We start from the raw sequence: 27956 nt of genomic DNA, 5'->3' as shown, positions 1-27956 counted from the left end.
AGCCCTCAGCAACACAGGCCCACGTGGCCCCTTCAGGGTGCGAAGGAGAGATGTTCAGCCTCTGTCCCCCAGCCAGTCCCTACCTCCACAGTGTCCAGAAAAGCTTGGCTCCACAAAGGAGCAGCAAAACTGGCCTGGGTTTTTGTGGTCCTGTGTTTAGGGAATCCCAGTTCCCTGCCCATGAAGGAGTTTCCGATGAACACAGCGAGAGCCTCCACACCAGCATAGTCCGCAGCCCCCTGCCAGTTGCGGCACTGCCCCTGTGGAACTTAATCTGGGTGTTGTGGGAGACAGGGCCACATCTATGTGTGTCAACAGCAGCTGCCCACTGCTCCCATCACTCTGGACCTCTCAGGGCAGCTTATTGAGTCCAGCCAACCCCCTGACAGGTGGCAAAAGTCCATCCAGGGATGGGGAGGAGAGAAGGGGCCTGGGGTTTATGCTAGAAGTGATCTCCCAGCCCTGTGTGTCCTACTGTGGCTCTGAGTCTGCCAGCCTCCAATGAGCACTCTGTCTGGGTCTTGGTCCATTCTGGGAGCCCTGCAGGAGACAATAGCTCCACCCCTGTGTCTACCAGCTCCTGGGGAACCAAGCAACCTTCTGCACAGTGACAATCTCCCCTAGTCGTGGCCTGCTGGGTCCTAGTGAAGAGCGCCAGCTCATCTTGGAGTTCACTGCTCATACCCAGGTGAGTTAGGCAATGTGGAGCCCCAGGGACTGGGAAGGCATCCTGCCAACGGGTTGCACCTGTGTCTCCAGGGAGATCCTACATTGGACTCCACTCCTGGTCCTTGTGGGTGGGAAAGGGACATCTTGCATATGGGTGTAGGATCCCTTACTCTCTAAGGATAAAAGTTAAGAGAGACTAGAGCAAGCCTGGATATGCCTTGAGATGGTTTAGCCTTCTCCAGGACACTCTCAGTGGCCACCGGGGGTCCAGATTTCCAATTTACCTAGAGATCCAGGGCAGAGCTGCTGCTTGAGGCAGGCACTGTGCTGGGTGCGACTGAGAGAGGCTAACTGGTGGCCAGTGTCCTCCCAAGAGAGTCAGAGCTGTGCCCTGGCCTGGCCTGGAGGGAAGCCATCAGGGCAGAACATGCTCAGTACTGGGTGGTTCTTCTGGGAGGAGAAAGTTCTTGTAGATTCTTACAGACTCAGGTCCCAGTTCCTCACTTGCAAACATGGAGCTGGTGAGTTTTCTTACACAGCTGAGCCTGAGCTCTTGGATGACAGGCAGATGGGCCCAGGCCTGATGTTGTACAAACCCCACTCAGGAAGGGTTTGGTGTCTATGGTAGAAGCTTTGTCAGAGAGAAGATGCACCTCTCCAGGGTTGCTTTGTGGGTCTGCTTTCATGCAGGCATGTTTGGGGCAGACTCGGACAGCCATGGAGGCTGGGGAAGGAACCAGGCCTCTGGGAACAGGGTGTCAGTCGACAGGCCGGCTCCCTGGAGGCACTGGAGGGCCCTTCCTCAGAGACCATCCCGGAGAGAAGTCAAGGCCTTCATGTTGAGCTGCCCACACCAGCCACTCGGCTGTGGAAGACCATCTGGGCCATCTTCTGAGGCTCAAGCCTGTGTCTCATCCTTGGATGGGCTTTCTTGTAGGACGAGCTGGCTGATCTGGTCCTCCCTTGTCATGTGTCAGGCATGAAGAAGCCACTGGCCCTGGGCATCTCTGGAAAGCCTCAGGGACTTCAAGTGACCATTGCCATCTCTGCACCAGGTTCTGATAGCAGGTGAGCCCAGGGCAGGGGCAGCCACACAAAGGACCAGTGTTGTCCTGTGTTACCTGTTTGGTCCCAGCCAATTCTTGCAGCTGGGGGAAGGCCACAGAGTTGTCCCAGGCCCTCAGCATTTCTGCAGGAGCAGATCTCTTCACCTCTCCCCTGCCCTGTGTTTGTCCTTTCCACACACACTAGGAGGCATGGTGTCCAGGCAGGTAGGAGAAGGCAGCTGACAGGGCTCTGAATGAAGTCTCCACCTGGGAGACATGCCAGTCTTCCAGCAGGACAGTTCATGTAGAGTTTGAGGCCTCTCAGGGCACAGTGGGCGACAGGAAGAGTAGGCCTGTGGGGTGGCAGCCCTATGGAGGGGAAATTGAGGATGTGGCCGGGTTTCTGGGAAACCCTGCCCAGGGTGGCTCTCTGAACAAGTCCCAGGATGGTGAGTTATTCAGTGCCCATGGGCATGGGGCAGTGTTTGCAGCACAAAGCAGTGGCCAGGCCATCCAGAGGAGCTCCACCTGGACTTTGGCTCGATGGTGCCACTGAGGACCCGTGTGAATCGCCAGCTCATCATGACTAATCACTCACCCATAAAGACCCCTTTCACCCTCAAGTTTGAATACTTCGGGAGCCCCCAGGACAGCCTGAATAAAAGGACCAGTGTGTGAGTCTTGTTTCTTTCAAAGGTTATTCCCAGGGCAGATGTGGCCAGGTAGGGTTTACCCTGTTGGGCCTGGTGATGGTTTAGGTGGCCAGAGAGGTTGGTGGGAGAAAGGACATCTGTGATTTCACATGTAGTCGTGGGAAATGCAGAAAAGAGAAAGGGCTCTGCTGTCCTCCTCTCACACTCCAAGTTGGCCTGTGAGAGAGGCTGGTATTGTGGCCCCTTTTCCTCAGCTTGGCCTGCTGATGCCTTCTTGGATGAGGGAGAAGTGACTGTGACAGAGGAAGCAGTGGGCAGAGTGTGAGGTGAGAAGCCAGAAACAGGGAGGGTGCCAGGGAGGTTGGATCCTGTGCCTGAGCTGATGTGGAGAGGTGAGGTGAGGAAGAGAGGTCTGACAGCTAAGACAGAGATCTGTGGCCGAGATGCTATAGTCAAAGGGAGAGGCAAGACCTGGAGCTTCTTATACACACACACACACACACACACACACGCAGAGTGGTGTGCCAGAACCAGCTAGTACTGTCTCAGGAGAGCCAATTTTTAAATATTCAGGCATTTTTGCAAGGCTGTAAATTAAAATTAGGGAGGGTAAAATTGGCAAAAACAGTAATTTATTTATTTACTTTTAAATGTTTTTATTAGTACATGTTTGCAGTACATGATGTTTCCATTCATCATAGAGAATAAGTACATGTACTGAACATATCTTGATTCTTTTTTTTTCCCATTAAGTTTATTGGTACATTTTAGGTATAAAATACAGTTACATTCATCATTGGGATCTTGTACCATTACATGAGTCTCTTGGTTCTTATTTTTTCCCCTTCCCTTGCCCTCCCTTCACCCCCTCCACCCTTCCCTATTTACAAAGACCTTGTTTTCATTTTTTTTCCTCTTCTCATATTTTTTCCTTTCCCTTTTTTCCCTTCCCCTACCCCTCCCAATTCCGCTGCTCTTTTAGACCTTTTCTTCCTGTTACACAATATCAGTTATACATTTTTAAAATTACAATATTAAGATCTAGGAGACATTACCACAGATTTTACAGAATTTAAAAGGATATAGAAAGCATATTACAAAAACCTTTTTTGAAATAAATTTGACAACTTCTAAGAAGTACCTTGGAAGACAAATTAATGAAACTAAGTCTGGAGGAAATATAAAATTTGAATAGCACCTATTAAAGAAAGTATATTCCTAGCTAGAAAACCTACCTATATGACAACAGCAGGCTCATATACATTTTAACTGATAAATTATATCAAACATTTAAAGCAGAAAAAAGAAGGAACACTTCTCCCCTCATTTTAGGAACTCAACATTGTGCTAATCCTAAAACTGGATAAAGATAATAGAAGAAAAAAGTATGAACATAGATAGAAATTTGTTTAACAGAACAAACTATTGGAAGTCAGATCTGGCAGATGTAGAAAGTGGTTTTGTTATAGGGATGTCAGTGTTGGTTCAGCATTGGAAGATCCACCCCCAAAAGTCATCATTTAAACAGAGGAAAGGAAAAAGCCATATGATCCTGTCATTAGTTGGAGAAAAAGTATTGGACTAAATTCTACAGTCGTTCATGGTAAAAGCTATCAGGAGACTAGAAGTAGAACAGAAACTTCTCAACAGATTAAAGACATGTACTCCATACTTCCAGGGAGAACGCCTTATATAAATGGAGAAGATACAGTGCTCTCTCCTTAAGGTGGAGAACAAGGGCAGAAATGCTTACTCTTTATCTGCCCATTAAACTTTGAAACCTAGTCCCCACCAAAATAGTCTGGCAATAAAATGACACAACTAGGACAGGATTGGCAAGGTAGAAGTAAAATCTTTATATGTAGATGAAATGATCATCTACAGAGAAAATACTAAGAAATTTCTAGGAGCCCCTAGATCTTGTACTTGGATTTAGCAGGATTAGAAAGCACAAGGTATATATAAAAATTCAGATCTGTGTATACTTGCTACAAATGAAGAATTGGATATTGAAATTTAAAAGTTATGTAGGAGTACAAAGGACCTAGAAAAGTTAAAAACAAAAACAAAAACAGTGTTGGAAGATGTTTAGTACCTAATTTTAAGACTTCTTCTAAAGCTACAGTAATCAAGGTAGTGTTGGGGTAAGGGAAGACATATACATCATTTGAATAAAACAGAGAATCTAGAAATAGAACCACACATATATGGTCCACTGAGTTTTGAAAGATTGCTTAACATTAGCATTTTATAGAATATAAACTCAATTCAAGAGCCGAGGAAGAGATAGTGTTTTCAGCAAATGGCACTAGAACACCTGATATCCATATATAAAAAATGAACCTCAACCCTTTTTTTCCATACATGAAAATAACTTGAAGGGATCTATGAACCTAAATATGAAAGCCTAGAAGTATAAAACTCTAAGAAATTATAAGGGAAAATATTTATGAATTCAGGGTAGGCAAGAACTACCTAGGATACAAAAAACATGATGTATAAAAGAAAAAGATTGATAAATGAGATTCCATCAAAATTTAGAAGTTTAAACTACATCATTAAAATGAAAAGTAGTCCTTAAACAGACCATATTTACAATATATATAACCTATGACCAGAATGTATAAAGAATTCTTAGAGCTCATTAATAGACAACCCAATTAAAATGTAGACATAAGAAGATGATAAATAGCCAGTATAGCACAAGGAAAGGTGTGCAACTCTAGAATCAGAAAAATACTAATCAGTACAATAATAAGATTGAATTATACACTTATTAGGGAGATGAATTTCAAAGTTTTAAAAGCCTTGTCATGACTTTTTCTTTTTGTTGGATTCTCCCCCTTTGCATTTAATTTGTCACGCCCAATGGATTCATTCTGCTGGGTTTCCTGGGGTTGTGATCTTCATTGTCTTTTCCTAGGGTATTGTCTAAAATTTTTTGGAGTGCCGGTTTTGTATTCATGAAGTTCCTGAGGTGCTCTTTGTCATCAAAGTATCTTATTTCTCCAACAATTTTGAAAGATAGTTTTGCAGGGTACATCAATCTGGGTTGGAGGCTGTTTTCCTTTAGGGCTTGAAATACATCACTCTAAGCTCTTCTTGCCTTGAGGGTTTGCATTGAGAAGTCTGCTGTGATTCTGATGGGCTTTCCTTTGTATGTGGTTTGTTTCTTTTCTCTCACTGCTTGTAGAATTTTATTCTTCTGTTGGATTTCTGGAATCCTAACTATTATATGCCTATGTGTAGATTGTTTTTGATGAAGGCTAGCTGGAGTCCTATATGCCTCGCTTATTTGTATGTCAACTTCTTTTCCCCTCCTTGGGTAGTTTTCTGCCATCACTTCTGTGAACAGTTTTTTTATGTCATCTACACTCTCTCCTGTTTCTTCATTGACTCCGATCAGTCTTACGTTATTCTTCTTTGCATCGTCTAGCAGCTGCTGGATTGATTTCTCGTGTTCCCTTACAATTTTAAAGCAATTTTTCTTTTCCTGGTCACTAATTGCAATCTTATCTTCTATATGTGAAATTCTATCCTCACATTGGTTCATTCTGCTGTGCAGACTTTCGATGGAGTTTTTAATCTCTTGGAAATTTGTTTGTATCTGTTTTATGGATTCCATTTGTTTCCTATGTTGGGATTCCATCATATTCCTCAGATCCTCTATTTTTTCATCTGTGTCCTCTCTAGATTTATTATCGTGTCTTGCACCATGAGCAAAATCTTTGCTGTTATCTGAGTAATTATTTCTGATTTCATTTTTTCCAGATCCTCTTTTGTTGCCAGTTTAGAGAGTCCAGGTGGTTGAGTATCAGATTGTTCCATCTTGTTTCCCATTGGGGTTGCTGTAGGTGATCCATAAGTCTGTTTTTGAGACTTGTTTATGTGTCTTCTCATTTCCACAGGAGGGGGTGCTTCTGGTGCCCATGTGGCTCACCTTCACTGCCCTAGGAGCTGGGGATGGCAGCGGGGGAGCTTCCTTCCAGGTTCTGGGACTGGCTCAGCTTCTCTGCCCTAGGAGCTTGGGATGGTAGTGAGGGAGCTTCCTTCCAGGTGCTGAGACCGGCTCACCTTCTCTGCCATAGGAGCCTGGGATGGCAGCAGGGGAGCATCCTTCCGGGTGCTCCATATCTTGATTCTTTTTATGGCCCTTTACCTCCCCACCTCCCTCTGTTTCTAGATCCCCTTTCCCAATTATTATTATTATTATTATTTAATTCATGTTTGGGACATATAATGATTATATTCATTGTGGGTAGTTGGTACATGTACATGTTGCATCTCAAATCTTTTTATACCCCCTTCCCCTTCCCCCTCAGTTTATTGGTCCTCTTCCCATTTGTTAAAGAGCTATCTCCCTATTTTCTTTTATCAGTATTTTATTTTGCTCTTTACTTTATTTGTACTTTGGATTTCTCATATGAGAGAAGCCATACAGTATTTAAACCTGTGTTTTATTTATTTTACTTAACATTATATTCTCAAAGTGTATACATTTTCCTACAAAAGTCTTGAATTTATCCTTCTTTATAGCCAAGTAGCATTCCATTCTATAGATATACCACATTTGTTTTATCCATTTGAGGATGGATATACAGGATTCTTCTAAGATTTAGCCATTACGAATTGTGCTGCTATAAACCTTGGTAGGCATGTATTGCAATACTATGATGTCTTTAACTCTTTTGGGAAGATACCTAGAAGGAGAATACCTCTGTTGAATGGAAGTTTTATTTTTAGTTTTTTGAGAAATCTCCAGCAAGACAGACTGGAAATGGGCCTGTTGCAGAAGTCTGGGCAAGAGATAGGGACACAGACTGAGTTTGCATTGGAGTCAATAGGGCACAGAGTCTGGGACAGCGAATCCCTGGCTCAGAGCCCTCCTGAAATTTTTAGAAGGCAATCCCTGCAACTTTGAGGGTGGTGTGCAGCTGGGGATGCTTTGGGCAGTAGGAGTACAGTGGGAGTAAAGACCAGAGAAGGACGTGAAAAAGAAACTTGAACAGGTCCCTGCTCTGGGAAGAGCAGGGAGGACAATCTTCTTCTAATGGGCACCATGTAAGATACTGGTTACCATGGGATGTAGCTCATGTCTTGGGATAAGCCTGGATACTTTGGTGCCACTTTTTTGTCTCCATTTGTAAAGGCCTGACTTGCCTCCTGCCCTGCTAAAGACAGCACGGATGCGAGAGCATTTGGCTAAGCGAGAGCAACTAGGTAAGAAACATGGCCAGAGCTGGGTTTTGCATGATCTTCTGAGGATATGGGCCAGTACCTACTAGGTGGGAGACTGAGACTAGAGAAGTTCTTTCTGTGTCTTTCTCAGTGTAATCCCCCAAACGGCTGTGTTAGTCAGCTTTCTGTCACTGTATCCAAATACCTCAGAAAAGCAATTTAAAGGAAGATTTGTTTTGGTTTATGACTTTAGTCCATGATCAGCTGGCTGCAAAGCAGAAGCATCATGGTGAAAGTGCAGGTGGAGGAAAGTTGCTTACCTCATGGCAGTTAGGAAGCAGAGACAGAGCAAAAGAGCCAGAGAGAGAGGAAAAGGGCTAGGCATGAGAATATATACTTCCAGTAGGCCCTCAGTGATCTTCTTCCTACAACCAGGCCCCACCTCCTAACAGCGCACTTAGTGATAAACTTACCAATGGGTTAATCTATTGATGAGGTTGGCTCTCCTATGATCTCATTACTTTCAAAATTCCCACCTGTAGGGCCGGGGATTTAGCACAGTGGTTCTGCCACCTGCCTCCCAAGCGCAAGGTCCCGAGGTTGATCCCTGGTACCAAAAAGAAAAAAAAAAAGAATCAAAATTCCCACCTCTAAACACATGAGTCCTTTGGGGTCATTTTTCATCCAACTATAGCATTCTGCCCCAGATCCCAAAAGCTCATATCGCATTATGCAAAGTGCATTCAATTCATCTCTAAGAGTTGCTCAGACCTCAACAATTCCAGCATTGCTCAAAAGTCCAAATCCAAAGTCACCTGTGAGACTCAAGGTAAACTCTCGTAAGCATTTGTGAAAAGCAAATTACATTTTCAAAATACAATGGCACATTGGAATGGGTAAACACTCCCATTCCTAAAGGAAGGAATGAGACTAGAAAGAAATATGACCATGTAAGAGGGCTCTATTGCAGCTTTGGCCTCACTCTCACATCGTCAGAGTTGTCCTCTTAGGGGGTCCTTTAGAGACTGTAACAACATTACCTGGCCTCCTAGGCCTTCTTTTGAAAACTGGGTAGAAGCATCTGTGATCTCATACCTCTTCCATTCTACATGCCTACAAAACTGGCATATGCAGGCAGTGCCAAAGTCTGCCACCAGCTTCAGCAGTAGCTAGGTCCCCTTGGACCATGGCTGCAGTAGTTTCAGAGTTCCTGGATGGCTGAATTTGGGGAAACACTTTCCGACTGGCCTCCAGTGCCAAGAATGCCCTGGGGCTCTTTTCTCAAAGTGAAATCCTTCAAAAAGAATATATAATTTTCCACCCTTAAGCCCATGATAGATTGGGCCTGGCTAATTCCTGAGATGCCCTCGATGCATCTTTCCTATTGTCCTAGTGCAAAATACATGGTATCTTTTTAATGGCACTAATCTCTTAAGCAACCACTCCTTCTTTGGCCCCAATTTTACATATACATCTTTTCTGGCCAAACAACAAGTTTTTCAGATCTTTTGACTCTGATTTTTGCTTCTGATTCTCACTGTGAGTCTGGCTACAAACATCAAACGATAGCCATGCCATGCCCTGAATGTTGGTCTGTCTTGAAACTTCTTCTACCAGATAAACTAGTCTATCACCTTTTAAGTCCAGTGTCCCACAAAATATCATGACATGGAAAAAGTGTAGGTAAATTCTTTGCCAGAATGTAGCATGCATGGCCTTTAATCCACTGATGAGATTAGTGCCCCTATGGTCTAATCACCTTTCAAAAGATCCACCTCTGTGTTAGTTACTTTTCTTGTTGCTGAGACAAAATACCTGACATCCAAGGTTAAAGGGTAGAGAGTTTATTTAGCTCACAGTTCATAGAGATTTTAATCCATAATCAGCTGGCTCCAAGGCAGTATAGATAGCAAGCAGGCACTGCAGAGGAGAAACAACATGGTGCACACAAGGTAGCAAAGCAAGACCTTAACAGCGTCTTTCTGCCCCTTTTTTCTTATTCAGACTATAGGTGGTGCTAAACCAATCACTCACATGTAGTGGTTTAGTAATCACATGGTCTTAATTCTAGCATCACACACTCTAGATTCACCCACCTATGACCACGTGAGGCTTGGAGGGGACATCTAGATTCAAACCATAACAACCTCTGAACACATGAACATTTGATGGGACATTTTTGACCCAAACCATAATAAGGGCCATGGCTCTCCATGTAACAATCTACTTCTCTTGAATGAAGCCATTTTCCTGCTAGGACATAGTTTCATGTATAGGACCTGGATTTGATTTGGGCTGGGTGGGGCATTATAAGGGAGGGCTCCCACTGGGGCCTCATCTGTCAGGAGGTAAGACATGTTGGGGCACTGAGCAGCTGACCCTTGAATTGTCATCCTGACCAAGGAGAACGAGGGTGTAGGGTGGCTTACATGGGACAGTACTTTGCTTATACTTGAGGGTTTGGACCTCACTTTCAACTCCAGGGGCCTAAATCACCATTCTTGATTCTTCCTCAGATTTTATGGAAAACATGTTATCTCATGGGAAAGGAGCTGCTTTCTTTTCCCATATTTCGCAGGGCATGCTGAGGGCCTACCAGAAGCTGAGCATTGAAATCACAGGTTGTGCCAACATGTGGGGCGAGTACTGGGACAGCCTCATTTGTATGGTAAGGGCACACAGGTGGCCATGCCTATTTGTACTTCCTCTTTTTCAACACCCAATTCTCAGCCCTACAAAGCTCACCAAGTTGCAAAGCGATGCCCAGCTTGGGATGGGGATTCATAGCTGCTGCAGCCTCTGGGATTGAGGCTGACATGGTTTAGGTAGAATAGATCACTATGAACAGTACAGTTTTCTGTATCTTTTCCCATGAGATTCAATGCCGGGACCCCAGCAAGGACACAGGAATCAGGAGGCTGCCTGACTAGGTCAGGACCTGAGGCTTGGAAAGGAGAGTAAAATGTAGAAGGATAATAACAGCCTCTCCATGTCATACCTTTGCTTACCCTTCTGTGCATTCAATTATTTGCCCAGTGGTCCATGCATTTATTCCATTACTCAGCAAACATTGGTCCCTTAACTGTGTTTGGCTTCCCGTGCAGGTACTGAGGGGGATAGAAGGATGAATAAGATAGAAGATGGTGTCAGCAAGGAGCTCTGAGTTTGCTATGGAGAGATGAAATGTGCATATATTAGCCTACACTGTCTAGTTGTTGCATGGAAGATTTTCATGAACTGTTTGGTTACTTGTAGTAGATATTTGCTTTAAATTGTATTATGTGTTATAAGTGTTTGTTTATGTAACAGTTACTGTATTTAAATAACAGTAAGGAGAAAATAAGACATTCCAGTGGACAAAGGATTTGAATAGCCAATTCAGAAAAAGATAAATTCAGATGGTCAAAAAATATGAAAATATGTCATCATCACTAGTAATTAAAGAAATGCTAAGTAAAGTAACCATGAAATACTGGTTTTGTCCAGTTAGCAAGGTTTAAAATTTGTTGGTGAGGGTGTAGGGGGAAAAGTGCTCTGAGCCCCGTGGATAAAGAGGTGCTAAGCACCCACCAGACCTTGGAAGCCCTTTGGGAGTGGGCGAGGTACTCATTTCAAGTGTTCCCAAAGAGAAATAGCTTAGTGTATAAATGACTTCATACTAGGTTGCCTTTTCTTTTTAGAATTGCTTACAACGGGGTTGGGGATAGCTTAATGAATCGTGTCCATCAGTGGAAGAGTGGATCACACCACTGGAATTCTTTTTTTTTTTTTCCACCGGGGATTGAACTCTGGACCTTGCGCTTTTGAGGCAGGCAGTGGAACTACTGAGCTAAATCCCCGGCTCCACAGTGGAATTCTGTAAAGCATCCCGTGACATTGTAAGCCATTCTAAGTAAAATTATCTAAATTACTAGAAGAGAAGGCTATTAAAGAAAAGGATGTCTGGTCTGCTTCCTATTTATACCCATGTCTTACGAACACGAAGGGTAGACAGGTGCACACAAAAATGGAAACAAGGCTGGAATTATAAGTAATTATCTGCTTCTTAATTTTTTTCTAAAAATAACCAGTTATTACTTTTAATTACTAGAGAAAATTATAAAATTATTTCCATTTAAAAGATACAGACATTTGATCCAAGAGGTTATGAAGGGCCAGAGACCTTCAGACTGGGAGATCTGTGTGGGCGGCATGTTGGGAGGGAGAGCAGGGATGGCTGAGGACAGGGCAGCCAGGCTGGGGGGGTGAGGTGACCTGGGCTGGGGGTGTCTGGAGAGGGAATCTGACAGTGAAGAGTGGGGCTGGGCCCAGCTGGGCACAAGTGTGTGGGCTGGTTGGGCAAGCGGAGGCCTTGCCTGGAGGAAACGCAGTGGTCGCTGGTGAAGGTGACAGAGGGCTGGTGTGTTTACAGGTGGGAAACCTGCCACCAACAGTCATCCCAGTGCACATGGCAGCAGTGGGCTGCCCTATCAGCTCCCTGAGGACCACCTACTACACTGCTGACTGCTTTCAGAAGGAGCCCATCATCAGGTACCCACCCTCTGCCTCATCCTCTACTCTCTGATGGCCCCTGAACCTCTCTGGCCTCTGGTCTGGGCTGTGCATGCCACCTTGTTGCTCTCTAGCTGGCTCAGGGCCACCTGGTGCTGCCTGCAAGAAGGTCCTGGGACATGACTGCCATCTGAGTATCTCTGAGGGCTTGGGTTGTGGTGCAGAGTAGTGAGTAGTCAGTATGGCCTGAGGTTTATACCAGACCCGAAGGCTGCTCACACAGATGAACTGGAAACAGTCTGGCTCAGTTTGGGAAATGGGATGGATTGCTGTGGCAGTGAGAAGTCCCAGGCTCCAGTCTATCAGATACCACATGGGGAGGTTCTCTAGCCATGGGGCTCTGTGTTGCCAGGGCGAGCATAGATCATTGTGCCGCCTCCTCAAGCCTGAGCCCCCACCCAGTGCTCTTTTCTGAAGTGCCTCTGCCTGTAGATGTGTGCTGAATCTGGTCTCCTGCCTCAGGTTGGGGACTCATATCTCTGGAGGAAGCACAATCAGCCGGACTCTTCGCCTGTATAACTCCAGCCCCTGCGGTGAGATGCTCACAAGATGAAGTGGGGTGATGAACCTAGTGGTGGGGGAAGATGGTGCTAGGGGGAGCTGATGGCTGGAGTAGTACTAGGAGTCCAGGTGGCCTGTGGCTACTAAGGGGGTTCCCTGAGGGTCAAGGTCAGGAGGTGAACATACCATTCCAGGGTTGTCAGAGAAAATCCTTGAGGACAGGACACACCCTTGCCCAGCCATAGGTCTCCCAGCATCCATGGGACCACAGAGTTTTGCTGTCATCAAGGTCACTGTGCCTAGGGACAGTATTTCCAGGGGACTCCTTTACATAGTACTTTAGCCAACTGGACCTGGGCAGATACTGAGTGTGCTTTGCAGGGGCTGGGGATACACAGGGAGCAGGACAGTGGTCTCTGCCTAGGGCTTCTGTCCTGACTGTGGTGTGTTGAGGGCATTGAATTTGATTGTGTGGCAAGCCAGTGTGGTGGGGATGCAACAAGGGGCTGCACTTCCCTGAGAAGGTGCACAGAGGCAGAATCTGGGAGGAAAGGGAATCCAGAATGACCTGGAGGAGCGACTCTGGAGCCACAGGAAGAGTACAGACAGCTCAGAGACTTCAGGGAGGTGGCACAATCAGCCTGGCCACCACAGAGTTCCCCGGGGAGCATTTAAGGCATTTTGAGGCTGGGACTCCGTGTTGAGAGCTAACTCAGTGTTGAGGAGCAGGGCCTGGCGTTGTCATTTTTAAGTTCCTTGGATGAGTCTAAGGAAGGTGCAGCCATGGCAAATAACCACTACTCTATGACGCCTCATTATTGGCTACTAGATCTGTGCAGTTTTGAAAGTGTGTTGCAGTCTACTGTCAAATTATATTTTTAAAAATCAGTTTCCCCTTGCATTTCTAGTAGTTTCACTTTCTGCTTTTAGCTAGTCTATTATTAGAGATGCATTTGAACATTGTATCTTTTTCTCACAAATTGAGTCTTCTGTCATCCCACGTCATTCCTTTTTGGCCCCTTTAGTGCTGCTGGCCTTGAATCCACACTGTCTTATGTTAACATTGCTACATTTGGTATTTTATGGGTGTTCACCTGGTATCTTCTTGCCCATCCTTCTATTTTCACCCTTTATGATGACTTTGATGTGTGTTTTGGATTAATAACAGACAGCTCAGTTTTTGAAAAATACAACTTGACATTCTCTATATTTTCAAGGGAAAAGTTAGCCAATCCATATATTTCTTCCATTTAAAAAAATATACTTTACTTCATTGTTTATTTTGGTACTTTATTCTTTTTTTGTGACTTTACAAGTTTTCCCTCTGTTTATTTTGGACTTTCCCTTGCATCCCTTCTCTTTAGTAGCTCCCTCCTGTTCCTTGTGCTCATAGCCACATGCACCTTTCTTTCTCTTTATTGAAAGTGAGATTGTCCACTGGACTTCAGGGTCATTGGAGACCTTAGTAAGAGATGGGCACTAGATACAACACAAAGATTGTGAGCCTTGGGTGTTGTGCCCACCAGGTATTGCCCAGGGCAAAGCCCAGCCCCTGGCATTGTAAGATCCAATCAATGGAATGTTGACTGAGGAGTGGGTGACAGATGAGGACACGGGGGAGGTAATTTTGACTAACTGGTCCTGAGAGCTTGCCAGGAAGGGGAGAGGGGCACTGAGGAGGTGGGCTGGCAGAAGGAAGCTTATTCATGATGGGGAAGGTCTCAGCTTGCTTGGTCCTGTTGGGAAGCATCTAGACAGGATTCAAGCTACTGCTCAAGGAAAGAGGGGATACTGGACATTGTAGGACCTAGAGAAGAAGGGTGTGAGCAATGCTGAAGGCAGGAGAGGCAGACAGGGTAGCTGCAGACAGATGTGTAAGTTTGGGACAGGACTTCAGGACACTTCTAGGAGATGGGGTGGGGCCACCACTGGGCATCAGGGAGGCAATGGAGGCATCAGAGGAGAGCAAGAATAGCTTGGCATTGTCACGGTGGAGAGGGAGGGCAATGTGAGGGCCCAGTTTAGGTTGGGGACAGATGTATGGGGTGGCCATCTGTTCAGCTTGGAGGACTTCCTCCAGTGGTGGCCAGAAGAATGGTGCAGTTCTGTTCCTCCAGGGTTAGGCTTTGCCAGGTGGGTGGAAGGATGGGGGTTAAAGGGAGATATAGGAGGTTGCTAGCAAGGCCGAGGTTGGACCTTTAGTGAGTATCTTGGCTGGGAAAGAAAATAAAAGCAGATAGGGGCTGGTAGATGGAGGGGGAGAAGGTAGAGAGTGTGGAATTGGGGAGGGGCCAGCTGTCAGCAAACCAGCCAGAGAGAAAGGAAGCTGTGAAAAGGGTGGAATGCCTGGGTTCAAGCATGTGGACATGACGACCTGGTCTTGTGATCATGAGGGCATCAGATGTTTAAGCCAGGTGGCACAGGCCTATAACGACCTTTTTGTAAAACATGAGCATTGCCTGGGGATGGCATTAGAGAGTGAATCCCCTCCTTCCATGCTGAGTAGGGGAAAACAGGTTGGTAGAGGCTGGGGCAGACCCTCCATGCCTCCCTGTTCCTCCTCCATGTCTGCCCTAGACATCCGACTGGACTGGAAGACATACATGCCAGAAGACAGGGAAGGCAAGCTGGTGGAGCTGCTGGTGTTTTATGGGCCACCTTTCCCGCTGAGGGACCAAGCTGGGAATGAACTCATGTGCCCTGAGATGCCCAAGAGCAGCAGCTTTTTTGGGCCCCTGTCCCCCTCCAATGTGTCAGAGTCCAGCCATGCAGCTGCCCCATTGGTGAGCAGGGGTGCAGGGGTGGACAAGCTGGCCACCGGGGCCACTGACTTGGGCCCTCAGTCACTCCTTGGCAACAGGTTGAGGGCCACTCCAGTGCCAGCAACAGGGCCACAGAGCACATCATCTCAGTCATCCTGCGGGAGCATGAGGGGGTGCCTGCTGACCACCTGTTCAGTATCAGCCCCAAGCAGATGGTGAGTCCGGCAGGGCTGGGAATGGCCTCATGGAGTCTGCACTGGCCCACCAGCGGACACAGGGCAGTGCTGAGGCTGCTGTGTCTGTGACAGGTGGTCCCTGCTGGGGGCAATAGCACCATCTACATCTCCTTCACACCCATTGTGCTTGGCCCTGAGACTCTACACAAGGTGGCATGTACTGGCTACGCCCTGGGCTTCATGAGCTTGGATGACGAGGTGAACCCTGCTGTCCTGGGGTGGGTATGGCCACTGCTTCTCTCTGGGTGGCTCACTGCCCACTCAGCCCAAGGACCACCAGCGATCCATAATGTATTGGCTTTGGTAGGAGGAAAGAGATATTCCAGGGAGGAGCCATCGGCGGCAGGATTTTGCTGTGGGACCCCTGCGACTGGACCTGCATAGTTATGTGAGGCATGCAAAGTGAGTTGGCTGGGCTCTCCCTCTATCCCCTAGAGGGGTCAGGTAGAGTTCTCAGAGTCTAAGGACAGGAACAAGAAGGAGAGGACGCAGCAGGGGAGCCCAGGGAAAGGCTGGCCAGAGGCCAGGTGAGGGGAGAAGGGGTGGCCAGGAGGCCGTGGATGCCTGGTGGGCCTAGTGGTATCTGTCACTGGGCAGGCTGAATGTGGAGCTGGACGACAGCAGCAGCATGGAGTTCCGGTGCCGGGCCAGTGACCTCATCCCTGACCAGCCCTGCTCTGGGGTGAGTGTGCTGGCACTCCTGGCTCTGCCAGTTTCCCTGGACCTCACGTGTACCCATAGGCCCTCAGGGGCACAGGCCTTGCAGTCCGAGTACCCTCTTCAGGAGAGGGGTAGATGGATCCCTACGTCCTTATCTCTGTGACTGCCCAGGTGCTAAGTGAATTGCTGACCACCCGACGCCTGAAGCTGATCAACAGCACAGAAATCCCACAGTACTTCCGGCTCCTGGTCTCCAGGCCCTTCTTGGTTTCTCAAGATGCATTTAGCTGGGGCCACAGACCTGGCTCTGGCCAGGAGCAGGAGGGAGAAGAGGAGACAGCCTCAGTGAGCAGGCAGCTGGTACTGGACTCACAGGAGAACATGCTGGTTAGTGGAGGGGTCCAGGCCCTCGCTGTGATGCACACACTCACACATGTGTACAGATGCACGGATGGACCTACTGTGGGTCCCTCCCCACCAAACCACCACCAGCACACACAGACCCTCTGTGCGGTGGGTGACTCACATGTACATGGGTAGACCAGACCTAGTGTGCACAGCCACATGTGTTGCAAGAGCACAGCCATACTCCTCTCTCTGTGCTCTACTGATGGCCAGACAGAGGCCACTGTGAGCCCCTGCACTTCCTGCCCAGACTCCCTCCCTTCTCATGTGCCCTCACTCAAGGGGTTGTGCTTTGACCAGAGCCATCCCTGGTTGGATTCCCATAAACGTGAGGCTCTCTGGATCCCAGGGTGATTCCCCCTCTTCTGACAAGCCATCAGTGACAACAGGAACTTGGATTTTCAGAGGTGGAGGGTGGAGTTCTGAGAATGTCAAGGTGCCAGTGGGAGCCGTGAACTTCTGGCACTGGAATGGGGATGATACTCAAAGTCCTTGCGGGGTTTGCTGTGTGTACATCCCTATCTGCACAGTGGCTCCCAGGGTGGGTACCAGCTTGCCAAGGACAGACTACCAGGCTGTGGGCCCGAGCCTCTCTCCTACCTCCCTCTGAGGCCCTTTCTTCCCTCCTTGGAAGGCTTCCCTTTCCTCTGAGGCTCCCTAGAGTTCCAGATGGGCTCTTGGCTCACTGCACATTCCTGGGTCATTTCATCCACTTCCAGAGCCTCAGTGAACAGACACATTCTTTCTTTCAAATGTGTCCTTCACTGTCTGTGTGGTGAGTGTCTGCCACTGATGTCCACTGATGTCATTGTGTCCAGCTGATGGAATTCTCCAAGGATATCCTTGTGGAGGGAGGGCAGACAGGCACAGATCTGCTGCAGACAGCAGGAGTGCCCCCTTGAACTCTCCTTTGGCTCCTTTCTTGAGAGAGGTAAAAGGAGGGGAAGATCCAGAGCACAACCAGCAGTGTCTTCCACCAGAGGTCCTCTAGGAGACCCTGGGGTTAGCAGCCAGGATGTTTAAAAATCTTGGGCTGGGCTTGTAGCTCAGTGGTAGAGCACTTGCCTAGCATGCATGAAGCCCTGGGTCGATCTTCAGCACCTCACTCAAAAAATAAATATAAAAAAACCCTTGTGCAGCTCTGGGGAGGCCCAGAGGTTCCCAGAAAAAGCTCCTCATGTTATGGTGGTGCATCTCACCGTGTGGGTGCAGCAATGCCCAGCATTGGGCATCTGATGGGAATTTTCCCCTCAGTTCTTAATCCAAACTCAGACTTCAAAACTAAATTCTCCATCTCCCCTGAGCCCCTGTCCTGCCCCATATCTGTGCCTTCTCTTTGTAAGGGCATTTTATCATAGCAAATACCACCCCCACACACATCCCATTGCCCAAGCCAGAGCTCTGGCGCCCCCATCCTAGACAGCTCTCTTGCTGAGCAGCCACTGAGACCTATGGATGCTCCTCTGAGCTCTCTTTTTCTCTCAGTACTTCTCACTTCTTACCTCTAAACCCATATTTTGGTCTAGGACAATGGTCTCCAAGCCTGGCAATATATCACGGCCCTTTGGAAAAGTTGTTTCAAATACAAGCTCTCAGGCCCCAGTTCTAGAGATGAGAAGGTCTGGGCTGAGGCCTAGGAATCCAATTTTTTTTTTCAGTACTGGGATTGAACTCAGGACCTTGCACTTGTGAGGCAGGGGCAGTGCCACTGAGCTAAGTTCCCAGCCCCAAGGAATCCAGTTTTTAACAAATGCCTCAGTTGATTCTGAGCACCAAGGAACTGTCTTTGGAATCCAGGAGCCCCAACCCCATCCTGGTTGGTCTAAGTTCTGGTCTTGGCCTCCTGATTATTGTCTTTCACCCACTTGGGCTTCCACAGCCCACTTCCTCACTGGAAGACTAAGCTAACTCTGATGCCCCCTACTTCAAACACATCGTAGGCTTCACTCTCCTCAGGATAAGGACAAAGTCCTTTCTTGGCCTTAAAGGGCCCAACCTCAGCTTGATCATGCTAGGTGGAAAACGGCTGTTTGCTTATTGTCTCTTCTTCTCTAGCCTCTGACTCCTGAAGGCAGGCAGGACTTGTCCCTTGCAGGATGGGGTGCCCATACACACCGGGTGCAGGGGGCAGTGCTTATTCTCACCAGGCAAGGGTGGTGCTGGGCCAGTCTGGGCCCTGCAGGCTGTGCTGGGCAGGGCTGACTGGGAGGGAAGCAGAACACAGTGGCCTGAGATGATGCATGGCTGGCAATGTCTGCTTCTGGGCAGGTGAATGTGTCCTTCTCACTCTCCCTGGAGCTGCTCTCCTACCAGAAGCTCCCAGCTGACCAGATGCTACCTAGAGTGGACATTCAGCAGAGCTTGAGTGGAGAGAAGAAGATAGTGTTCACTCAGGATCTGCTCCTGGAGTTCACCAATCAGACCACTCAGGCAAGTGCCAGTCTGCCCCTAAGGACCTGAGTGGATCCTGCCGTGCTGAGGATGAGAGGAAGTTACCAAAGCAAGGAACCTGGCCCCTGCCTTCAGGGTGCAGTCTGCCTGGAAGAGGCCCTGTGCTTTGACAGAGAAGGGTCATCCACCCTCATCTGTTGTCTTAATTACTTTTCTCATTGCTGAGACAAAATACCAGATATCCAAAGTTTAAGAAGGAAAGGTATATTTGGTTCATAGTTTGTAGAGGCTCCAATTCATAGATGGCTGGGTCCAAGACAGAGTGGCATCACAGATGAGAAACAGTTCATGGCAGGCAGAAGGCAGAAGGCAGCAAGGCAGCAAGCACCAAGCTGCAAGAGACCTTCTTTCTTTCTGTCTTTTATATTTTATCCAGGCAGCCTGCCCTTAAGGCAGGTTACACTCACACCCTTAATCTTAGCATTGCACCATGAATCAATCCCAGCATCACACCCTTGATCTAAGCATCACACAGCCTAGATCCAGCTACCTCTGAAAATCCCTACCTATGACTGCGTGAGGCTTTGGGGGACATCTAGAAACAGGCCCCAGCACCTGCTGCAGAGAAAAATGAGGGGCTGGAGGGCAGGAAATCCAGGAAGCCTCCCTGAAGGAAGTGGCAGGTGAAGCCTGTGTATTGAATAATCGAGGGAGAAGGGAAACCACTTCAATAGGCCCAGGCTGAGGGAATGGCCTGGGGCTGGGGCTGGGTTCAGTGAACACCTGAGGCAGCTGTGAGCACCAGGTTGAGGTCTGCAGGCCACAAGGTCATGGTAAGTGTTATGCAGCCACGGGGGGGGGGGGGGGCTGGAGCCCAGCTGGCACTACAGGTGAGGGTTGTAAAGGAATGGCCTGGGGGAGATTCTCAGAGGCAGAGCAAGGGAGGCAGGGCACTGAAGCCCTGAGTCTGGCAGTTCCTGGGGTGGGGGGAGGGTGGGGGGAAGGCTCTGCATCCCAGTGCCCAAGGGTGGTGCTGGGACTGCCAGAGCTAGAGTAGGGCATGGGATGGGGACCTGAGGGCCAGGGCCAGGGCAAGATTGCTCAGGGCCCAAGGAGCTGAGTGTTGGGTCTTGGACTCCATGGGAGGGAAGAGGGAAAAAGGATGCAGAAGGAGCAAGGCTGACCTACAGGAGAGCTGAGCACAGAGCTCCATAGAGGGGAGGGTCTCTTCTGGCCTATCAAGCTCTGGATTTTGTTGGCAGTGCTAGCCCCTTGCCACCTGCTGTTCTGGGATTCCCTCTGCTCAGATTACAGCCTTGGGTTCTTGGGTCCTTGGGGCCAGTAAGATTCCCTGTGTCTCAGCAGCCCCAGCTCAGAGCCTGACCACAGTGGACAGTGTCACTCTACCCCCTGACAAGTCAAAGGCCCTGTCCCCTAGGTGGTGCCCTTGCGGGCCATCGTGGCTGTGCCTGAGCTGCGGCTCTCCACCTGCTGGGTGGACTTCGGGACCTGCTTTGTGAACCAGCAGTGGGCCCGGGAGGTCAATCTGCTGAACCTGAGTGGCTGCCAGAGCTACTGGACTGTGCTGATGGGTATGTCATGCCCTCCTACCTACCTGCTCACTGCATCGTGGAGGCTGGGCCAAACCTTCCAGGAAGGGGCTTGTGTGTCCACTCCCAGCAGGTGGGCACCTAAGGGCTGGCACTACCTGTCATTCCTCCAATGATGGCCAGGCTGCAATGCCATGTGGTACCTGGGTTGCCCTGCCCTGTGGTTCTGGCAAGACCAAAAGTCACACCTGAGAGGCAGAGCAGGCCTGGGGGCACACAGTCTTCCAGGACAACACAAGGAGCCTGTGTCCTTTCCCCTTGATGCAGGACAGCAGGAGCCAGACAAGAAGGCAAAGGCCTTCGGGGTCTCCCCGAGCAGTGGGCTGCTGGAAGCCCGACCCACCAATGCTCCCGCAAGCTCCATCACCCTGAAGGTGTTCTTCACTCCCAGGTACAACCTCTCCCAGACTCCCTGGGACTGACCAAAGGCTGGGGGCCCCTGCCCAAGGCTGTCCTGACCTTATCCCTACCTGCTGCCACAGGAGCACTGAGCTGTACGAGTCCACATTGGTGGTAGAAGGCATGCTTGGTGAGAAGCCCTGCACCCTGAGGCTGCGGGGCCAAGGCTCTTATGATGAGAGATATGCAGCACCTCACTAGCCCTGAGGCTCTCCTCACCCCTCAGCCCCAGCCCCAGCTGAGGGAATAAACATGGCCCCAGGCTGAGGAGAGCTGTGCTGGGTCACGCCACAGACTGGGGTGTTGTGAACAGCTCTGAACAGAGGACAGAGCCCTCTTCCAGGGCAGAGGTCTCAGCCAAAGCCTGAATCATATGTCCCCAGAGTTAACACAAGGAGAGTCCTCACCACCAAGAAGACTATGGCAGGTAAGAATCACTACTCAGAGCACCGAGAAGACCAACAAAGCAAGATCTGGACCTTGGAGAAAAACACACCACCAAGATTAGGTCACAGACATTTATTCCATTGCATGCCTCATCCACAAAACCACCTCCTCCAGGAGTTATAAGATGATCATGGCCTGGGTAACCCATGCTGACTATGGCCTAGCTAAGGGCACAGCATCCCCACTCACTCCTGTATGCTGTTATCAGTGTTCACAGTTTACAAATTGGTTGAAGCGCCTTGATTTGCTGGATGTGCAGTGTGCATTTCCTTCTTTAGTGTCCCTCTCTGGCAGCCAGAGCAGGATTGTCTAGATAGCTCCTCAAGCCAGGGCCTCAGTTCCCAGGGGACTCAAAGATGACAGTGGCTCCTATTCCAGTCCTGATGCTCATGGACACCCCTCCATACGCCTTGGGGAAGAGAAACTGCACAGGCCCAACCACCACTCTGCTGACCAGGCTGCTCTGCATGGGCCCAGATCCTCCTGGGCACAGAGGATATAAAACCAGCAGACCAGATCAGTGGGAAAATTGTCCCCCTGAGGGTCCCCTTGGGCACACACTCAAGGTGGCAGATTCCTTCTGCAGCCAGGGTTGCTCTCCAGGCTGGCCCTCAGGGAAGATGCAGATTACATTCCTAAAGTTCAGAGTGCCCATGTGTGGGTGTTCACTTCCCCAATCCCGAACTGCCCAGATGCCAGGCTTGGGCATCCTCCGTGACACCTGACACACCATAAGGTGTACACTTATCTTTTCCTATGACTCTTGATCTGGCTGAGTAGCGTAAACCATTGTGTCCTGTGCAGCTCAGGGCCACTGCAATACCCCAAAGGGCTCAACTTCTCAGAGTAGATACCCAGCTTCTCCATGGAGTAGGTGGCCAGGAAGAAGCCAGAGAACCAGTTGGAGCCTCTGTGCAGCCTCTTGCTCCACTTGCTTGGTTGCTTCTTCTGGACTTCCAAGGCCCAGGAAAGGGGAAGGACAAAGCTGATTTGCAAAGACCTCATGATGTCAAAGATGTCCATGTCATTAACTGTCAGTTCTGCAAGCATATTATGGACCTGAGCTGACAGTGGCCCCTGGACAAGACTCTGGGTCTCCCTTGCCCCCAACCCATGCGAAAGCCTATAGGTGCCCAATGTGTCTGTCTCCTGTGGAAGGGTAACTGTTCCAGCTATCGGGTCATGAAGGCCTTGGGATTGGGGTGCTGGCCTGCCCCACCTTCACTTTGTGACACCCACAGGGCCACCCCTAGTGCTTCTCCAAATCCCATATGCAAGGCAGGAGGGGGATCCAGGTCTAAAAAATGATCTTACCTGCCTTTTGCAAAGCTACAGGGATGGAATAGACAGGACCAATGCCCATGATGTCAGGTGGGACTCTCAACTGCACAGGATCTCAGGACCATGTTGATGGGGAGGCCCAACTCTTCTGCCTTGGACCTCCGGGCCAGCAGGATGGCTGCTGCCCATCTGTCACCTGGCTAGAGTTTTCTAGGGCTGAATCTTTTTTAAAAAATTCTTTTATTGGTACATTGTAGGTATACAACACAATTACATTTCTCATGGGGAATTGTACCTTTACATGATGCATCTTGGTTCTTATTTTTTCCCCATTCCTAGCCCTCCCTTCACCCCCTCCACCCTTCCCCATTTACAAAGACTTTATTTCCATTTTTTCCATTTCTCATCATTTTTCCTTTCCCTTCTTTCCTTTCCTCTGCCCCTCCCACTACCCCTACCCCTTTGGACCTTTTCTTCCTATTTTGCGTTATTGATTATTCATTCTAATCATTGGTACATTTTAGGTATACAATATAATGACATTCATCATTGGACATTTGCACCTTTACATAGTCTCTCTTGGTTCTTAGTTTTCACCCTTGCCCAGCCCTCCCTTCAACCCCTCCATTCCTCCCTATTTACAAAGATTTTGTTCCTATTTTTTCATTTTCTCATATTAATCCCATTCCCTTCTATCCTTTCCCCTACCCCTCCCAATGCCCTCCCCTTTGCCCCTTTTCTTCCTATTTCACATGACCTATTATACATTTAGTCCTTATTTACACTTTCAGTTTCTCACACCAGAGAAACTATTCGGTATTTACACATGTGTGTCCTATTTATTTCACTTAAGAGTATCACCTCAATGTGCATCCACTTAGCTATAACTGTCTCTAATTTCTCATTTTTTATGGCTGAGTAGTACTCCATTTTATTAAAAAACCACATTTTCTTGATCCAGTCTCCAGTTGATGGGCATTTGGGCTGTTTCCAAGTTTTAGCTATTACAAATTGTGCTGCTATGAACATGGGTGCACATAAATCACTGTGGTATGATTCTTTTAATTCTTTGGGGAAGATCCCCAGCAATGGAATAGCGGGGTCAAATGGGACTTCCAGTCCTAGTTCTTTGAGGTATCTCCATACTGATTTCCACAGTGGTTGCACCAGTCTACACTCCCACCAGCAGTGGTGCAGGGTTCCTCTTTCCCCACATAGGGCTGAATATTTGACATGAGGAGGAATCAGGGTGGGGTACCCCAGTCCTCCCACAGCTACCTTGCTGAAGGGCCAGGTCAGCTCTAAGCTACCAGAGCAGAATGGCCAGCCTGAATGGATCCCAGCCCCAGCCCGACTGGATCCCAGCCCCAGCCCAAACTCACCAGCTGTGGTGGGGCTTCTGTCCTTGAAGGCAGGCTTCAGCTTGGCCTGGCCCTTTCCTGGGACACAGCGATGCTCTTCTTAGTGCCCTTGTCATCGAGGATGGTGGTCGTCTGAGGCACAACCTCACTGTGGAAACAGTCCCTGCTCAGAGTCGTTGCTGCCCGGTCAGCCCCATGGATGGGCAGGCTCAGACTTCCTTGGGATAACCCGCCTGCCTGTTCACACTCTTTTGTTTATTTGGACAGACACAACCTCAGACCTCAAAATTTGGAGACATCACCCTGTGGAAGCTCTGAGGGACTACTAGGGTTCCTCATAACTCCAACCATTTCCTGGGAGGCAGAGGCCTTTCCTTCCTTCTAGGGCTGCTTTACCATCAGTTCCAGATTGACACTCTGGGCCCAATAGCATGCTTAAAGCATACAGGGAAATTTGGAATTGGTGCCTCCCCCTTAGATTCCTTCACCCTGAAGGGACTAAGGATGCTTGGTTATTTATAGTGAGGCTGGAGCCTCAGAAATATTTGTGCTGGGTTCTGTTAGCTTTCCTGTTTGACACCATCACCCAAATCTCTCCTTTCCTCCAGTTTCCCTAAATTTAACCTAACAGATAACTACCCCTGGGATACATTTCCCTACTTAAACAGTCTTGAAGTAGAAGTTTTGTGAGGCTTTGACGTGTGATCAGATTCAAAATGTAACTACTCGTGGACTGCCAAGGGCTCAGGTCAGTCCTCTTCTCATTCTTCTCCCCAGGGTGGATTCCTAGACCCTGGATGAGAGAGGAGGCCTGGAAATATTATTTCATGCTTGCTGGTACAGAAGGTTAGATCACTGAAGGGCCCTCCTAGCCAGCTTCTATATGGCTTTCGAGGGTACCCCTGGAGATGCAGTTTGTGGGGCAAGGCTAGGTATTGCCATCTACCAGCCTCAATCTTCTTAGATATCCTTTGAAGCCAGAACAGCATGCCAGGGGAGGGGGGGTGCTGGCTACAGAACAAGGTGCTGGACAAATGCAACATACAGTAGTTCCTTATCTGACAGGGTCCAAGGTGCCTCACCTGCAAGTATAGGAATCAGAAGCTCTCCCTGTTTTCTCAACTCTTTATCCCACTCTGCTGGTAACATTGATCTAGCTTTGATACCTTAGAGGGGGAATGTGAGGGTGGGCTGTGTTTGAAATGCAGAGGCTCAGAGAGGCCTGAAAATATTGGAAAGGGAAGTCAAGGGCAGCATCAAGTGTCATGGCCAGGTTCCCTGCAGAGCAGTTGGCATCCAAATGTAGAAGGCCAAGATTTGGCACTGCCAGTCCCAGAGATGCAAATGTTGCTTGTCCCTCCTCCAGGACAGGCAGAGAGCTGAGAGGCACAGGCATATGGAGCTATAGATGGGCACTCATCCCATAGGGATCAGACAATCTCTGGGTTCTCATTCTTCAGCAAGCATGAAATAATATTTCCAGGCCTCCTCTCTCATCCAAGGTCTAGGACTCCACCCTGGGGAGGAGAATGAGAAGAGGATGGACCTGAGCCTTTGGAACCTTCAGGGATGACTGGACTATGGCAAGAGCTGGAAAATAAGCAGGGAGCACTTGGGTGTCTCTGGGATTTTGAGAGGCACTGGACGATTTGTGGGCAGCAGTGTAGAGCTAGGGTTGCAGGGGGGCAGAGCTCTGTCCACCTCCACCAGGACAGAGCACTGCACTGTCCACACTCCCAGGCCCGGGGTCACACTTCCCAACAAAACTGCTGAACCAGCTAATTGTCAGTTCTGCAGGATACACAATGTTCCTGGGGCTTGCTTTCAGGCCCTCATCTGTGGAGATGGAAGAGAAAAAGACTTTAGAGTGAACACAGAGCTCAAATCCAAAACTTACCTGACCTGCATAGACCTGACAGAGTGAGAGGAAGGAGAAGTAGCCAGTGCAGAGGGTCAAAAAAGGCTGGAGGGACAGGACACAAGACCTCAGGAATATCAGACCAACCTGACTGAGTGCTTTCCTCACCCCAGCAACAGTATGAACTCTGTTTCAGGCATGGGAGTGCTAAACACAATGACAGACACTTCATTTACAGCAGCATCCAGACTTAACAAAGTCCCACAGGGAAACACATGTGCTATATTTTCCCAATGTTGTTGGCCACATATTCCACCCTGATAGATTTCCATGAACTAATTCCATGAGCTCCCCTCCCTCAGTAGTGCTGAAATGTGATTCATTCCTCAGCAGCCAGAGTTGGGGCCACTCCTAGTCTGCATTTGAGGGAACCCGCTCCTAGCCAGATGCCTAGAGAGCTAAAAGGAGAATCTTAAAATTATAGCCCCAGTGAACTTAGGAGAGGAACCAATCACAGGTGGCTGATAAACTCTAGCAAACAATTTCTTACCCACAGGCCATGCCAATGTCACAAACTCCATTTCTGATGCCACCTGAATCAAAAGATTTTACAACCATTCTTGGTCAGAGTTTGTGTGTCGTGGGAGCAGCAAAGCTGCTTTCCCACCTGCTTTCCAGGCTCACTTATCCCAGGCTCAGAAATGAAAATGCAGGCTGCCCCAAAAGAGATAGGTGCAGTGACAAGGGCTTTCTTACATTGCTTCGGTGCTGAGTCCCGGCAGAAATGCTTACTGCTGCCCCACAGAAGTCATGTTGCTGAGACAAATCTGTGGAGGATGTAGAAAGGCCAGGCTACTGTGGCCCTGGGAGCCACCCAGTCATAACTTATCAGCTGTGTAGGCCACTGCCTGCAGCTCTGACAAGCACTGCTTATTGAAAGTGGACAAAAACAGTCTCTGGGATGCCACTGTGACAGAGTGTGAAATGGCACAACTTTTGCCCTGCCAGGCTCTGTTGGAAATGCCTGTGCTCCTGGACTGCATGACTGCACCCATCATGAGGTGCACAGCCCAAGGACTGACCCCACCCCAGGCCTGATCCAAGGGACCAGAGGGTTACAGCTACTGGTCAGTCCCTCTTTGTTTGGGCACTTGGTGCTCCTGAAAGCCCCACAAGCGCATACTGTTCCATCCTGTGATTCTCCTGAAGCTAAGGCCTGTCTGGGCCACAGGGATCCTTCCTTCTCTCTCACTGGAGATTCAACAATGAAAAGCAAACATCTGCTTTTCCCAAAGGACAGAGATATGGGCCTGTTCTGTGACAGGCCTCCAGAGCCAAAGCCATCTGTCAAGTGTGAGGCCCACAGACCTCTCCACCTCCAGCTCTGCTAGTTACCCCATGGCTGGCATTCATGTTCTGACCTGGATGAAGATCTCTGAGGGGCACCAGTTTCTAATACCCCTTACTCTGTGGCTCCTCAAGCTGTTACACTGGGCCCAGGCCTGGAACCCAGTATGGTTCCCCTTCAAATCAGGTTGCTTGCCTTGGTCAATAGTACTATGCCCACAGCCTCTTCAACTCTAGGAATGAATATGCTCTGGTGGGTCTCATGTGCAACAAGCTTTGTAAACCCTGAGCTTAGGTTGATGCAGGCTCTGCAGGTAGATGGATTCCTAGGTCTGTTGAACTCCTCCTGTGTTCCCTAACTCCATAACAGCTAGTTATTACTGCTTTATCCAATCCAACAAGATTTCACCAAATACCTACTGTTATGGTGTGGATCTGAAATGTCCCTCCAAAGTCTCATGTTTGGAAAGTGAGTGGATCTTGGTGCACCATACTCATCAGTGGATTGGCTCACCAGTGAGTCAATAGGTGACATGCTGGTAGGAGGTGGGGTTGGATTGGAGGAGGTGGATCACTGGTGGTGTGACCTGGTAGGGTGTAT

The 27956-nt window shown here is 48.6% G+C and overlaps 1 protein-coding gene across 5 annotated transcripts in view; it reads left to right on the top strand.

Moving 5' to 3' along the window:
• Positions 1 to 23745, top strand: part of Dlec1 (DLEC1 cilia and flagella associated protein) — a 61159-nt gene extending 37414 nt beyond the window's left edge. For 2 of the 5 annotated variants that reach the window (XM_087182065.1, XM_087182068.1), the window contains 17 exons: positions 578 to 688; positions 1607 to 1737; positions 2198 to 2389; positions 7518 to 7588; positions 10063 to 10214; positions 11958 to 12076; positions 12560 to 12630; positions 15176 to 15381; positions 15459 to 15575; positions 15669 to 15794; positions 15904 to 15998; positions 16194 to 16278; positions 16428 to 16643; positions 18930 to 19091; positions 20491 to 20644; positions 20930 to 21053; positions 21145 to 23745. In XM_087182065.1, coding sequence (XP_087038191.1) covers positions 578 to 688; positions 1607 to 1737; positions 2198 to 2389; positions 7518 to 7588; positions 10063 to 10214; positions 11958 to 12076; positions 12560 to 12630; positions 15176 to 15381; positions 15459 to 15575; positions 15669 to 15794; positions 15904 to 15998; positions 16194 to 16278; positions 16428 to 16643; positions 18930 to 19091; positions 20491 to 20644; positions 20930 to 21053; positions 21145 to 21262 — 2250 coding nt within the window. In that variant the 3' untranslated portion in view covers positions 21263 to 23745. Of the gene's footprint in view, positions 1 to 577; positions 689 to 1606; positions 1738 to 2197; positions 2390 to 7517; positions 7589 to 10062; positions 10215 to 11957; positions 12077 to 12559; positions 12631 to 15175; positions 15382 to 15458; positions 15576 to 15668; positions 15815 to 15903; positions 15999 to 16193; positions 16279 to 16427; positions 16644 to 18929; positions 19092 to 20490; positions 20645 to 20929; positions 21054 to 21144 lie in introns of those variants that run through there. The other 3 variants (XM_087182066.1, XM_087182067.1, XR_015439511.1) reach the window with 3 other exon arrangements.
• The last annotated feature ends 4211 nt before the right edge of the window (positions 23746 to 27956 follow it).

Source organism: Heterocephalus glaber, unplaced genomic scaffold, assembly GCF_053883595.1.
Source record: "Heterocephalus glaber isolate CG9 unplaced genomic scaffold, H.glaber_assembly_v1.0 deba00001472, whole genome shotgun sequence".
In the NCBI taxonomy this organism is placed as follows: domain Eukaryota; kingdom Metazoa; phylum Chordata; class Mammalia; order Rodentia; family Bathyergidae; genus Heterocephalus; species Heterocephalus glaber.
The sequence above is the reverse complement of the archived record's forward strand: the minus strand, read 5'-3'. Positions and strand labels throughout refer to the sequence as shown.